The sequence below is a fragment of the Triticum aestivum genome, chromosome 4D (assembly GCF_018294505.1).
Source record: "Triticum aestivum cultivar Chinese Spring chromosome 4D, IWGSC CS RefSeq v2.1, whole genome shotgun sequence".
NCBI lineage: Eukaryota > Viridiplantae > Streptophyta > Magnoliopsida > Poales > Poaceae > Triticum > Triticum aestivum.
In genome coordinates, this window is record NC_057805.1 from 497,967,021 (window position 1) to 497,982,651 (window position 15,631).

Consider the following 15,631-nt stretch of genomic DNA (forward strand, 5'->3'; position numbering starts at 1 on the left):
GTTTACAAGTTTCTGTACTTTTTGTTGTATTAACTTAAAAAAAAGTTGCGTGCGGCCTCGCTTTGTAGTCCACCAGATGTACGGCCTGTCCATACGAGCCCGGCCCGTGTGATTTGGCCCAACTTTCTGAACCTTTTTTTCCGTTCTTTCGCGACGCGGCCTTCGTTTCTGAACATCGTACGGCTGGGCCCGTTGACCGGGCGGAACGACCCTGGGCGGGCCCACCAGGTATGTGGGCGGACGACGGGACCCACACCCGCACTGTTCTTTTCCTCCGCCCAAGGGAACGGAATGACGCGGAGCGCACTACTCATTCCCCACCCGCCGTCGACTCCAGCCTAGCCGCGTCGTCCCCTCCCCCGCCCCCGGCCCCGCCCGCCAGATCTCCTCCGCAGTCCCCACCGGAGCCCTCCCCCGCGCGCGCCAGCAGGCGGAGGCAAGCAGGCGAGCGCGGCGATGGCGTCGTCGCAGGCGAATCTGGAGAAGATGCAGCTCCGCCAGAGCTACCGCAACCTCTGGCACACCGACCTCCCCAACGCCATCCAGGCCGACTTCCCCTGTAAGTAGAAAATCGCCGGTGCCGCCCCCACCCCCGTCTCTCTCTCTCTCCCTCGTCGATTCCCGCTGGGTTGATCCCGTCTCTGACCCGCGCTCTTCTCCCCTGCAGACTGCTGCCTGTCGCTCTGGTGGTAAGCGACCCTCGACCCGATCGCCGCGCTTCCCATTTCAGGGTTTTTGGAAGCCCCCCTCTCCGCTAGATCTGCGATTAACTGTCCGTGTTTTGCGAATTGGGTTAGGGTTATGGGGATTTTGACGAGTACGCGCGCTCTGTTTGTTCTACATTGTGTTGTTTCGTTACCAGCTATCATGGAAATGCCTAGATTCGTAGTACTAGGTGGCAGTTATGTGTTAGTATTTCGTACTACTAACGACGACCTCTTGTCTGGTGGTGAGCGATCCCTGACCCGAACGCCGTGCTTCCCATCTCATGGTTTTTGAACCACCCTTTTCTGCCTGATCTGCGATGAATTATCCGTGTTTTCGTGAATTAGGTTGGGTTTAAGGGAGTTTTGACAGAATACACGGGAACTCTGTTTGTTCTGCAGTGGGTTCTAAAAATGAAATGCTCAAATAGATTCTCAATATTTACAGTGATGCTATAGTTTGTGGAACAATATAATGTGGTGGCATTGGGTTCATAGATTTTGCATTTTGCAGCATATAGATTTTTATTTACTTTCTAATCTGCTACATTTCCTCTATTTGCTGTTCAGTGGGCCATGCGTGTCATACATGCTTCGTAAAAGGGCTCTCTACAATGACATGTCAAGGTAGTGTCAATTATATTATGTTCTACTTGTCACGGTTAGAAGCGTGGCTATTTTTTTACAACCCCCCTGATTCCCTCCGTGCTTCTGTGTGTTTTAGGTATACGTGCTGTGCTGGCTATATGCCGTGTAGTGGCAAGTGTGGTGAAAGCAAATGCCCAGAATTCTGTCTTGCAACTGAGGTACATGGCCCATTTTATGTGCTTTTGCCCTGAAGTTTCCTCTCACTATACCTCTCTTAGCTGACGATTTTGATGCGGTTGGATTCCAGATTGACGTATCAGTTCCCTCTTACTGTACCTGTCCTAACTTATGATCTTGATGCGGTTGGATTCCATATCGACATATCTAATAGTTTTCATGTGGATCTGATAATAGATAACTCCTTCCATTGGTTATTTGATTAGCAGTATTCTGTACCGATTGTGTGGAGTTTTTGTATTTCTAGGCTCAACTAACTTAGTTATTTCGTTGCATGTCTGGTAGTTTCAAACACCGTGCAGTATGCCTATCTCTTCCGTCTCATTGTATTTCTTTTGGCATGAAAGAACAATGAGTAGATCAATTAGCTTGAGATGGGTCAATAAGCAAGCTTTGATTTTTTTCAACCAATTAGCGTGAGGTGATCCATAAGCTAGCTTTGATTTATTTGATCAACTAGAGCACCGTTATCGAACAGAACAATACACATTTGATCTAAAATGATGTGAAGTGCAAATTTTCATAGCTGAACTTCTAATGCTGCCACTGCCCTTCTGATTTAGCTTATATTTGGGTTCATTGAATTTATATGGTCTTTTCAGGTGTTTCTGTGCTTTGGTAATTCAGTTGCTTCAACCCGCTTCTTGCTTCAAGACGAATTCAACATACAGACAACCAAGTGTGATAACTGCATCATTGTACTGTCACTGCCCTCCTATGTTACAGATTTCTTTCTGTGGTTCCTATTTACAATTCTCTACTGAATACCACCTTTTACTACAGGGTTTCATGTTCTGCCTTCAACAAGTTGCTTGCATCTTCTCAATAGTTGCTGCTATTGTCGGTAGTGAGGAACTTTCAGAGGCTTCCCAGATCCTTTCCTGCCTGTCTGATATGGTCTACTGCTCGTAAGGCTCTTATACCCCTGATCTTTTCTCTTCTCCACAATAAGCCTGCAATGTTGATAAACTTTTGCCACCATCCTTGCAGGGTTTGCGCCTGTATGCAGGTAAATATACCCCCATATCTGCTCGTAGCCTAATGAATCGCCCTGCTTAACCCATATGTATCCATTTTATGACATTGAATTGCAAATGCAGACACAGCACAAGGTTGAAATGGACAAGAGGGATGGGAAGTTCGGGCCACAGCCCATGCAAGTGCCTCCAATGCAGCAGATGTCACGCATCGATCAGCCTGTCCCTCCACCCGCTGGCTATGCACCACAACCAGCATACGGCCAGCCTTATGGTGCCTACCCACCTCCTCCAGCTCAGGGTTACCCACCGCCGCCAGCTCAAGGCTACCCACCGGCAGGTTACCCGCCAGCAGGTTACCCCCAGGCCCAGGGCAGTTCATACCCTCCACCTGGTTCGTATCCCCCACCTGGTTCCTACCCCCCTCCGCAGGGCTACTACGGAAAGTAAAGTGCGTGCAGCGACCGGAGTGGTATTCGTTGGCGAGGCAACAGAAGTATCGTGAACATGTAAACAGTAGGACTATTGTAGTGATATATAGGTGATGTTAAGGTACTCGTCGATATTGGTCTGGGTGCTGAACTGGGAACCGCATTTGGGTCTCCTCTGGGTGGTGAACTGTCTCTGGATTTCTTCTGGGTGGTCATTGGTCAACTATGAACTGCATCGCGTCTGTAGTTCCTCTGGGTGTTAAAACTGTGAACTCTTCGCATTCCGAGTATGTTGTTCTCCGAATAAATATGAGCGGCGGTGTGTTACTAAGCTGTGCTTGCAGTGTTGGAAGGTTTCGTCTAAATCTGACGATGAATTTGTTGGTGCAGATTTTTGCTTGTTTCTAGTAGGTGGTCGGCAATTCGAGCCTGAATGCTGTGTGTTACCTAGGCTATACCCTGATATTTCACCGTGGGCTTTGGCTTTTGGCTGTTGCACCAGTAAGGCCTACAGTTTGCATAACTATACTCTGCACCATAGCCGCCTAGATGATGACGATGCACAACATATATGTGTATGTGGTTGAGACCTTATAGAAAGAAGGCTTCGTTATTCGCTGGAAAAGTCTGGGACTTTGTCTTGTGGCGGTGGGTAGGCCTAATTATCCAATTAATTTCCAGTCGTCGTCCAATTCAAGTTTGGTGTACCTAATTTGATACAACAAGGCCCACACAGCACTAGAGATTCCGTTCCGTGCATCAAGACGCGTACGTGCACCGTTGAATGTTATCACCGATTATATGTAGCATCCTTTGAAAGTTGAAACAAATCAGCTATGGACGACAGCACATACATAGAGAGACTTGATAAAAGCAGAGGTGCACATCTCTTTTGCTTTGGTCATTCGAGACGCCGTACAAGGCCATGGAACGCTCAATATACATATATGCACAGGAATGTTTTTTTTATGGAAACGTATGTACCCACAACAAAAAACCACAAGAATTTTCCTTTTGAGTATATAATAATCAGCTCAACAATTGCAACGCGTATGCCAGTGGTCAGACTAGTAGCGTGTACGTATGTCATTAAGGTGTCACCTCTGACTAATAACTAGATATACAATTGAATCCAGATCTTCTTATTTCTCTGTGTGTGTGTCACCGAGATCTTTCGTGTGATTAGGCGTCAGGTATATATATGCATGTATATACTTTGCAGCTCTGCACCTAGCTACCTGCACATACATATCAAAGCCAAAAACGAAAAATTAGAACATTATATGGCAGAGGCCAGAGGCTGCGCTCTAACTGATGGATCAGAAGTTGAGTTGATTGAGAAATCATCGATCCGAAGCGAATGGATCTTGATTTAGATGATGATATGATATTGGTTGGCTCACCTTTTACGCTTTGATTTGAGGGTTGATGTCTGGGAGTTGTTGTGCCAGTTGCGCTTCCTCTGATTGATGAACCAGTTGTTGATTTGCTTCAGCTGCAGGCCAGTCTCTTCAACAAGCTTGGCCTTATCGTCTTCCTGTACCAGCAAAACAAAACGCATTCCACGCAACTATTATTGACTTACTCATGCACATATGTACAACATTTTTTCAAAAACAAAACAAAAGTAAACATCATGCAATTGAGATATGATAATTTAAAACCACGGACAAGACACCAGACAAGGAATGGGATTGTATGAAGCATGCACACCATGCAATGCAGGCCGTCTGATGGAACAAGTTTTGGTGTAAGCTTAATCAACAAGTTGGAGAACAGCTAAGGATGCATGGCAACTGCTTAGCTAGCTAGCTAGCAGCAGCAGTGGATGGCTAGTTGCATTCTTGCATGCATGCATGATAGGTACGGTGCACTCACCGTAGGGTAGGGCCACTTGGCGTGTTCCTGCCACCATTGCTTCAGTATGGTGGTGGTGTCCCCAGGCAACTTCCCGGCCCTCCTCTTCCGGAGTATCTCCTCCCTCACGTCTCCAATCCTTGACTTGAAACCCTGCAACAATGAATTTAACATTGATATCATCAAGCTTCCATGGCACTCCCAATGTAAGACAGTCACCATGATTTAGGTTTTGCCATGCTGTCCAGTACATAATTTTGGCCCTTACTTTTATATGAGTGTTTGAGTACTGTTTTAAATGGTCATATTATGAAAATATTTTCAAGACAAATTTGATGCCAGTATCTTCCCTTGAGAATTCCAAATAATTTTGCACATATCCAAACGTCAGTAAAGGAAAATGATTGCATGTATTCTACCAAGAGATCTATTTTTGGAAGGCGGTAATAACATTCAAATTTTGTAGCAAATTCAGTCTTCAAGAACATAATTCGCAATACCTGTTTGAGTTCAATTTTGAGTTCTTGCCTGACCCTCTCCATGAGGGAACGCTCTGTGTCCGTGGGTACCAGAGGGCCGAAGCCCATCATGTCGTGTCCATTCGAGCTCATATCCATGGGTGCCGCCTCCATGATCATCGGCGGCCCCTCATCCTCGTCCTCGGACATTGTCGCCCCCGTTCCTTCCTCCAAAGACGCACCTGATCCATACATCCACATGGCCAAGGTTAACAATGAAACTCAGATAGGGCAAACTATATACAAATGTAATTTAGATAAATCATAAATGGGGAAACTATAGCTAATTAATTAAGCTTGATGAGCAACTATAGCTAATTAAGGGGGGCATGGATGCATCAAATCGTTATCGCGACACATGAACCGAATCAAGCTAGACAACCGTACCAGCCATGAGCATGGGCTACATGAAGCACGAAAGCTAAGTGCCAAATTAAAAGGCTTGTTGATTTGACGCATGATCTTATACGCGTTTGGAACTTTGCAGATGGTCGCTGTGTGCAACAGTTCGACGTACTACAGCGCTAGGAAGATCGAGAGGAGAAAAAAACGCTAGCCAGGAAACTACTCATCAACAGATCAATCAGGTGGAGTAGAGACACATGCATGCATGCATGTGGATGCTTGCCATGCAACTTCAGGTTTTACGTGAAGCGCTGGAGATGGAAGAAGCAAGATAGAGCCGACATGAATATATGGTGGCAAAATCTGAGCGTGACTTGGGTTAGAAACAAAATGTAGTACTAGCAAAACTTTGTCAAACCATTAATTATTAAAGTTTGCATGAATGCTAAGCTAGGTGTACAGCCATTTCAGCGCATATCTTTCTCCATGCTAGCTAGTTAGCTTTATATATGAGATGCCGCACTTGTCAAAAGAGCTAGTGCAATGAATATAATTGAAGGGCAATCCACACATTTCTCATAATAAGGGCGCGACCACGAAGGGTATGGTCATGTCATGTCATGGGACACACCTTTTGTCTCCAGGATCATGTGATGCTCAAGTAAGAACCCGCAGGCAGCTAGTTAGACAAGAGTGACCTATTCCATCGACAGTCTTTTGAGCAAAACGATTACTTCACTTTTGTGTTTGCTCATAGCAAGGTATCAACTTTTGTTCGTTGAGATTGAGACACGGTGCAAAGTTGGAGTATATGGTTGAGCTCAATTGGGTGTGAGAGTGAACGTACATTTCGACCACCCATAGTTATTAAGTTCACCTTGCTTAAATTTGCCAATTTGGGTGTCTATTTCTACATTGTAAGCTGAATACACAGTTTCTCCTACATGTTCCAGTAAAAGCTAGTGATATGGAGTATGTCATGAAATTGTAATCCATACATGGAAGGAGCAAAATGGAGGGCCTTGTGATCAGGGTTTTCATTTCCAGTTGGAAAATACGAAAACATGCCTTTCTGGTAGGGAGCAGAAAGAAAAATACCAGCCAGAATTTCATGGTTTTGGCAAACTTTCCTCGAATTCAACAAATTTTGATCAAAAATTGAAAATTTTCTAATGCTTTTGGGGTGGAAATAACCGTTTTTTTTCCTGAGATTTCTGGATTATTCCAAAAACCGAGTTATTCCGGTCTCTAGCAAAAAAGAAACAAAAAAACCTCGCTTGGGATTATGTCTAAACAGCATGGACAATATTGCCCCTTCTTACCTACTGAGGAGCGTGAGAGAGGGTGCCAAGAGAAATTTTCACATTGTTACTGAAGTCTTCCATGTTATAAGTTTGATATTTAGTTAATTGTTTTTAACCAGTTACTAGATTTCATTTACCAATATTAACCTGAGATGCCGTGACCCCTTGGTTCTCCTCTTATAAAAAAATATTGGGTGTAATTTTGCTCCCTGGTCATAGAGAACTCGCCGTGGCGTGAAAGGAGGATGAAGGGGTTCTCCAGAGAGGAGAAAGAATGCGGAGGAAGAAGTGGGACGGGGGATCACATAAGAGGCATAAGAGGCATAAGAGGCTGGGTGATGGTAGACGGGGTGCAGAAACGGGGAGGTGCGGCGAGGAAGATTAGGTCGGTAGGACCGCAGGGCTACGGGTGACTCGGTAGCTATTGGGAGTAGGGCTTGAACATCATGCTTCGGTGATGTCCATCTTGTTAACTTTACCTAGCATGCCTATACACAAGGCTTGCGCCATTCTATATATGAAAAAAAAAATTATGCCCAAAAAAGAGGAATTTGGAATTTGTTAGGGTTTTAACCGGCCGGGCGGCTGGGCTTTCCCACTCGGGCCTCCCTCGTACTAGGGTGCAAACCCAGTCCTGATAAACCACGGCCCAAATGTATTCTCCCTTACCTGCAACCTTATTTCATAGTGATACATAGAGAGTATATATATAATAAAGTTTGTTTATGTTTGGTACGTGCTCAACCGACGCACCTGCTCGAAGAGGGGAAGTCTTAGAAGGAAAGGCATAACAGCTTTGAGATTTTCGACGTGAAGAAGACATGACAACAACAACAACAACAATTTTCCTTTTACTTTGAGACATGACAACAACTACATACTAAATTCACTAACTAACAAGCAAAGGGTGTATAAAATTGCACCAAAGCACGACCTGATGATAGCAGTTTCTTTTTAGTCCAAAAGTGAAACAGGAATGGAAAGAGAGGAATATAATACAGACATGGATGTTGTATATAAATGAAATTTCCAGGTAGGTAGAGAAGAGGATCCTTTTTACCAGTCAGGTCCTGCAGGGACTGCTCGATCTCCCGGCACGCCATGACGGCCTCCACGGCGTGCACCCGGACGTGCTGCTGCAGCTGCTCCCTGAACGAGCACAGCAGCATCAGGTACTGCGCCTGCACAAACACAGACACAACACCCAGCGTCAACGACGACGACGACGTGCATGCACGCACATGAAGATGAACATGACGCGATCTATGGCGGAAAGAAGTGGTAGGTAGGTAGCGCGTACGAGGAAGGAGTCGAGCTCCTGCTTGTCGTGCGGGGAGAGGAAGGGGCGGTGGTGGGCGGAGTAGGAGTGGAGGAGGCCGCTGGACTGCGCGAGCTGCGCGTCGATGAGCGGGAGGTGGTCGATGGGGGTGGCCACGCGCAGGCACCCGACGTGCGCCGCCACCAGCTGCTCGCAAAGCGGGTGCACCGCCATCTCCCCCTTGAGCAGCTGCCGCTCCTCCGCCTCGGCCGCCGACGCCGCCGCGACCGCCACCGCCGCCGCGGACGACGACGAGCACTCCCCGCGGCCGCCCCCACCCCCGAAGCTCATCTCCATGCCTCCTCCCTGGTCACCGACGCCCTGCATGCGCCGATCGATCTCCTGTTCGCCGGCTAGATAGAGGAGGGCCAGAGGAGCTTTTCTTGGGCCGGTAGGTGTATGCGTGCGCGTGTGACGGTGGCGTCGGGTATGTATAGGCAGGCAGCAGGTAGCTAGCGGAGAGCTAACAAGCGCGCCAATTAAGCTAGCTAGCAGCAGCTTTACATGGAGAGGAGGGAGAGGAGAGGGGGATATAATGAGGAGAGTTGGTTAGCAAGGACACAAAGGAGATGGTGAGGGGTCTTTTCGAGGCTTCCTAAGGTGGCGGTAACCGCAAAAGAAAGTGAGCCCGCCCGCCCGTATCACCTCAACCCAAGTACTGTACCCCCCTCCTCCTAGCTAAACTAGCATGCAAGGACACCAATCAATTTATACTCTATTATAGCACGATGAGAGAGAGAGAGAGAGAGTTTGGGGTTTAAGGTATGAGAGAGAGGAGGGTAGGGGGAAAGGTAGGGTGATGATAAGGCTGGTAAGAGAGATGGGATCGATAGAAGGTGGGGAAGGAGGGTGAGGGTTTGGAATAAAGAAAGGTGCCTACCAAATTGCACCATTGTGGTCTCTCCCTTGTGTTCCAAGGGGGGAGAACCCACACCCCAAGAACTACCTCAAGTAGCAACTTGATTGTAGCTATCGGTCAGCATGGATCATGTGTGCATTTGTTTTTTCAACCGTTTTCCTTGAAGCATACTCCAGCATGGTGTATGTAGACACCTTGCTTTATTTTAGACTATATATGGAATACAGACAATTACCACTCTAGTACCACCTACTGGTGATGATTTAAACAACGTTCTAGAAAGCATGCAGTAAATTTTTTCGAACTTCTCTGAGGTAAAAGATTACTAAATTTGGTGAAACAGCATCAAGAGTGTAATCCGCTTTTACAGCTTAACTGTGACTTTGAGATGGCTTTAAATAGTTAAAAAATACGACACATTTGACCCATCAGCAGTGACCAAGAAAATATCGACCCATTTGAGAGTAAACACTGATGACGCTTTCAAACTCGATATATTTGAGAAGAAATTTCATAATTTCTTAGTGTTAAATTTTAATTGTTTACTAATATTCATATTAAACAATTTCCAAATTAAATTGTGCAATGGAGTATGCGGACATGTCTGAACATTATATTTCGATAACAGAGAAAATAAAAATTAGGTGTTACTATGTTTGGAGCTAAAGTGAGGTATATGAGAGTGTAACTCAATATATTGCCGATGTAGTACTAAAAAGTGGTGTGTTACACCCTCCTTTAATTATAAGGGATTTCTGCCCTCAGGGGGCTTGCCACTGGCATATGTGGCCTCCGTAGCGAAGAGCGAATGAGGAGTGTGGCTCGGCACACTATGGAAGTGCTATGCATGTTGCATATATATGTAGCGCCTCTTTTAAACTATCACCCTGTTAACTTCAAAATTCTAAGTCAAATAGTGACAACTTTGTTTCCTCATGGCTCTGCATCGAAATAATCAACATAACCAAAAATAATCACAAGGCTAACAACTTCGTGCCACTTGGCACCAAAAAGTGAGTGATAGCACATCGATCCACTGGCCTCAAGCATTACATCATATATTTTTACACAAATAAACTACCATCCATGTTAGAACATAAATATTTGGCAATCACTTAAAGCGCGAGGAACAACAATCCAGCTCTCCTTGTCCTTCAGCCGTTGAAATATAGACCGAAATTACAAGCTAATAGACAAGAATATAGCCTAGAAATGATTAGTTATCTCAGTATGGAGCGTGGAGTGTGAAGTTCTTTGGTTTCCATATGCAACCACTTGGAGATGGTAGCCGAACTACAACCAGTTTGAAGGTCGGTCTAATAATAGGATTTATGAGGAATTAATTGTAGCATGTAATCCCTATTGTGGTTATTGTAACCTTGTGTAGTTGTGGCTCCCATTTACTTTTCTTTCTCTATCAACTTTACTTCGCACTATTATGGCTGTGTACATCACCTGATGTAGAGGCTAGGGTTTACCTTCTCATGCATTTCCGTGAAAAAAAGATTAGCCAATTTGCTTTTTGTCAAACAGAATATCATTTTGACATGGACAAAACATCATCATACCTACTGACCTAGAAGGGTTATATCACAACCCCCTTTCCCCCTGAAGACGAATACCGAAGCAATCCCTTTGTTTGAATATATCAGTTGAAGTTGCAATCATTCGTAGAATCTATGCACCCATCTAAAATGACCTGATCAATTAATGCACCTCAGTTTTGCCCTATTATTATGGTTGTGTGCATCCCTCGACGTAGAGGGGTTTTCCCTCTCCTTCACAAGAAAAAAAAATGAGTTAATTCCTTTTTCACACATAATGTATCATTTTGACATAGACAAAGCATCACACCTGCTGGCCTCCAACCTCCAAGACAACAAAATCCCCTTTTCCCCCGAAGAGGAGTACCAAGCAATCTCTTTGTTAATTTGAATACCAATTGTAGTTGCAATCACGCATAGAATCCATGCATCCATCTAAAATAAGCTGCTTAATCAATTAGCTAATCCTGGTCTCCCTCTAATTTGGTACGTGCATAATTAGGGTTAGGAGTTGGTTTCAAGAAAAAGGAAGGAAATACTTTTGGTAGTGTTTGGGAGTATCGGTTGGCCTCTCTCTACCAACCTTGCGGTTGGCGTCGGGAATGGCCGGCCAGCTTCTTCTGCCGGCCGGCTGCTGTTGGTCGTCTCCCCCATTATTGGGTTTAGGTTTACACTGTTGCTTCCAGTGCTGCTTAGCGCTTAAGCACCCAGATTAGCAGCGAGATCAGCGACGCTAATCAGGCAATCGTATCGGGTTAGCGGCGGGCGGAGGATTAATCGATGGCATTAGTTAGCCGGGCGTCTGGCAGCTGTTTGTATATGGACTAGACAACACGGTATGGTCCATGGCCGTGGGCCGCGTTCTCTGTAGCTTTGTCGTCGTCATATCTTAACAGACGGATAATGACATATATGCTGCCTGCTGTTTAGGGTTTCTGTAATAAGTTTAATATGTGGCGTCTGGTACGGCGGCGTAGCTCCGTTTCCTTACGCGTGCTACTGCCATGATTGTCAACTTCTATTTTCTATTGATCCGTCGACCAGCTAGCATGGCAGCAGCATTTCAGGGGTGCACTTTTTGTATGATATATGGTATTGGTTTGTGCGTGAACTGTTCTTTGTGAGGATAGAATCTAGTATATTATTTGATTTTGTGACAATGTAGAGCTAATCTATTCTCCTAGTGATCAAGAAAACACAATAAAACATCAATCATCATGTTTACTTTTAACAACGAAGCGAAGGGGACCTTCTATTAACAGTTCTATGTTGCCTTTTTCATATTTGTTTACTCGGTTTTCATCCAATGGCCCATAATAATCATATTCTTATCATCCGTCGGTCCTAACTTGCCAGCCTTCATACATTCCGTCTTCCCATCGCCGGTGACATTGTTGCTACCCCCACTGGCTTGCCGAACTGCACTCTAACTTGGCCTGCCAGATTCTCTATTGCTAGTTGCCAGCAACGCTACCTCATCGCCTCGGTGTGACTCAATACCATCATCATCGTCGGCACTATTGCCGCTTCTACCCATCCCTTATATACCTACGGAGCACAATTTTCTTCTCCGCCGTCGGTGCCCTACCCCCCGCGTTGCAAACCTTCTACCTATCCGCGTCTGTAGCCCGTTGCCACCGTCGTCTTGGTGCAATCTTGCCTCCGGCGACACTGCCCCGAGTTGCCTCTGCCTTTTCTTTGACAAGAACCAATTGGAGCTTCAAAGAAATTGCAAACATATAAAGGATACTCCGTCCATCTGGGTTTACTTGGCCCAAAACTCATGTACCGATACTATGTTATTTCCTCCTTAACTGCATAATTTTGCGCTGCTTAAATTTCTATAGAGGCACACCTTACTATTGCATCATTATATGCTCGTTTACAAGGTGGAAAAATTGAATAAATGACTTCTCAGGAAGGAATAGAGAATGGTTCAGGCCTTTTACTTCTGTAAAATGATACTTCGTTTCAAAATGTAAGGTGTATTATTTTTCAGAAAAATCAAACTTCCCTATGTTTGACCAAGTTTATAGAGCAAAATACCAATAATTACAATTCCAAATCAGTATCTTAGATTGGTCATGAAATAAATATTCAAACTTGAGATAGCTAAATATTTCAAAATAAATTCAAATTTTATTTATTTGATTTTATAGATGTTAATATATTTCTCTATAAACTTGGTCAAACATAGCTAAGTGAGAGGGACCATGTTAAAATTGCTCTTAACTTTTTGTAAAACTAGCTAAGTGAGTCCTCCACCTCCACGGAATCCTGAAATTCGGCTCTCTGCGCAAAATTTTGGTTCCCCAAGCGATCCTGGGTCTCTCAATCGTTTCGGGACCACTGCTCAGCTCCGATCATTTTCTACGGCGGTGGCTGGTGGCCGGCGGCCGGGGCCCGGTTAACCGGCTCTGGCTAGCTAGCAAGCTAGTTAGCAGCTAATTAATCAGTGGGTGGGTTTAGTGTGGTCACCGGTGGATATATCAAGTGGATGCGCGGGTATCGGGTTGTACTTTTGGCCACCTTGGCGGATGCCCATTCGGTCCGGTCGGCCGCGAGAAGATGGGGCCGGCCGCGGCCATGGCGCCATGCACCAAGCTGAGCGTGCGCGCGACGGTGAGAGGCGGCCGAGGACCACACAGGTCGACCGGCGTACGGTTGCGGTCAAGCGACCTTAATTGAAGTCCCACACGTTTATAATGCCCGGCCGGCCGGGACGATCGATGTAGATGATTCGGTTGATAACCCGGTTGTTGGTCGTGCTGATCGATTAATGGCGTGTAGGCCGGTGCTAATTAGCCTCTCGCTGCTGACCGACGGATGGCCTACTGACTCGAGCTTGCTAGCTCGCTTGACCCATTAACTACGCCTAAACTACTGTTTGCATGACCCGATTAATCAACTGACAAATAATTTGAACTAATTGGCAACTGAATTTAAAATCCTTTTGTCCTGATGAAAAACTACAAATGAGTAGGACTTCCCACGATGACAGACCGCATCTAGCATTCCTCCACGAGCGACTCTTCCTAGGACCAGGCTCTTCTCATGTCGCGCCGGGCTGATCCATCTTGTCTCTGGTGGCCTTAGTGTAATGGAGACGCAGTGAATCTTGGTCCTTATAGTTTTTAGGTTTTTTTAGGGTTTGTGTCCCGTTTAGTAAGGCGAGATGATGACGGCTCCTTGTAGTTGGAATTAGGTCCTCCCCGCCCAGTTTCCTTTCCGGCGGTGCCGGCGACGTCGTTGTAAGGCGTGTGGAGGCGTGTCTTCAGCGGATCTCGTGGGATTCGGTCGGTGTTGGTCTTCGGTGGATCTTCATGGATCCACTCTTGGTGCGTTTACGTTTTTATGTGTACAGGTTCGATTCTTCTGATCTACGTTTTTCTTCATCGGCGGCGGTTGCTATTCTGGTGCGTTGGTCCTGTGAGGCCTTAGCACGATGACTTCCCACCTGCCTACTACAACAAGTTTTGCCTGACTCCGGTGAAGGAGAGGCGATGACAGCGACGCGCCATCGGCTCACTCGAGTGCTTGTAGTCATCACTAGATGATCGATGGACCTGGATGTAATTTTTGTTATTCCTGATGTTTTTTGTACTACAATGACAGTTGATGAATAGATTGGAAGTTTTCTAGCAAAAAGAAAAATTTAGTACAAATGAGTAGTCTATTGTCTTGGTCTTTAGAGGTCACATTGAAGCTTTGATTGGTTAAAACGGCCGGGCTCACTTATCACAAAATAGGCATTTGCCCCGCTTTATATATAAACCAACATAATAGAGTACATGACGAATGACACAATATGATGGGGAGACCCTCTTAGGCCATCTCCAACGGCAACCCATAAATTTCCATCCGCATCCGTCCGTGGACAGGGGAGTGTGGGGGGGGGGGGGGGGGAGTTCGCGGACACGGATGCGGTGAAGGAAATATGCCCTAAAGGCAATAATAAAGTAGTTATTTATATTTCCTTATATCATGATAAATGTTTATTATTCATGCTAGATGTAACGCCCGGATAATCAAGCTACAGTAATCCCCGCTAATCATGCCACGTCACCTCGGTTACCGTTGTTAACCGTGCGATGATTCAAAACCGTTTCATAATTCAAATTCAAATTAATGTCAACAATTAAAGTTTTTCAAAATTTACAACAAAAATGTTCGGGAGGTGCCATATTTTGCATAAGTAAATATGGTGTAGTAAACACATTTTTATAAAATGCCTAAATAATTTAAATTGAAATAAAACAGAAAAGAAAATAAATAAAAGAAAGAAAATACAAAAGAGAAAACAAACAAAAAAGAAAGAAAGAAGAAAACCCCCTCTAGACCGTGGCCCAACTGGGCCAACCCAAAAGGCCCAGCCGGCCGGCCCACCCCCACTCTCCCCTTATCCACCCCCCAGCAAACCCAAGCCCGATCCACCCCCCACTCCCCCACCCCCTCTCGCTCTCTCTTCCCCCCTCACTCCCCCGATCCAATCGGGGCGACGCCGCCCCGACGACCCCGTCGCCCCGCTCGCCCCTGACGCCGCCGCCCGGACCGCCCGACGCCGCCTCGCCCCCGCCGGCCTGCTCCTCCTCGTCGCCGTCGTCCTCGACCACCACCCCGACCCCCGCTGCCCCTGACCCTACGGCCATCGTGAGCCGCCGCCTATTCCCTCCTCCTCTCCCCTCTGCTCCCGTCACCGGATCTGACCGTGCCGTGGCCCTGGTGCCGTCCCCGATGGCCACCGGCCACGCGCTGCTTCGCCCCCGCCGGCGCCCTCGGCGGCTGCCGCTGCCGCCCACGACCGCTGCGGCTCACCGCCGCCCCGCGCTCACCATGGCCCCCGCGCCCGCTGGCTGCGTCAAGCGCCCCCAGCGCCTCGCGCCCCTCCTGGCCTCCCCCTGTGAGCTCCTCTCATGCTCGCCTCCCTGCTGGTCCCAGCCACCGTCGCG

General features: G+C 46.5%; 2 protein-coding genes across 3 annotated transcripts; one reads left to right on the plus strand and one right to left on the minus strand.

Annotated features, from left to right (window-relative positions):
• The first annotated feature begins 268 nt into the window (after window positions 1–268).
• LOC123098999 (uncharacterized) lies at window positions 269–3,268 on the plus strand. 2 transcript variants are annotated; one of them, XM_044521104.1, is made up of 8 exons: window positions 269–559; window positions 668–689; window positions 1,275–1,331; window positions 1,429–1,510; window positions 2,132–2,227; window positions 2,313–2,437; window positions 2,520–2,532; window positions 2,624–3,268. In XM_044521104.1, exons 1-8 carry the CDS (start codon window positions 457–459, stop codon window positions 2,954–2,956), a joined length of 831 nt encoding a protein of 276 aa, XP_044377039.1. In that variant the 5' UTR covers window positions 269–456; the 3' UTR covers window positions 2,957–3,268. The 2 variants fall into 2 exon arrangements, with proteins under 2 accessions (XP_044377039.1, XP_044377038.1); XM_044521103.1 differs by having other exon boundaries at window positions 282–559; window positions 2,520–2,538; window positions 2,630–3,268.
• A 589-nt stretch (window positions 3,269–3,857) lies between these two features.
• Window positions 3,858–8,808, minus strand: LOC123098998 (homeobox protein knotted-1-like 3). Its single transcript, XM_044521102.1, has 6 exons — window positions 8,262–8,808; window positions 8,022–8,142; window positions 5,295–5,494; window positions 4,816–4,947; window positions 4,341–4,474; window positions 3,858–4,175 (listed from the first exon to the last, which is right to left on the minus strand). Exons 1-6 carry the CDS (start codon window positions 8,604–8,606, stop codon window positions 4,172–4,174), a joined length of 936 nt encoding a protein of 311 aa, XP_044377037.1. The 5' UTR covers window positions 8,607–8,808; the 3' UTR covers window positions 3,858–4,171.
• Between the last annotated feature and the right edge of the window lie 6,823 nt (window positions 8,809–15,631).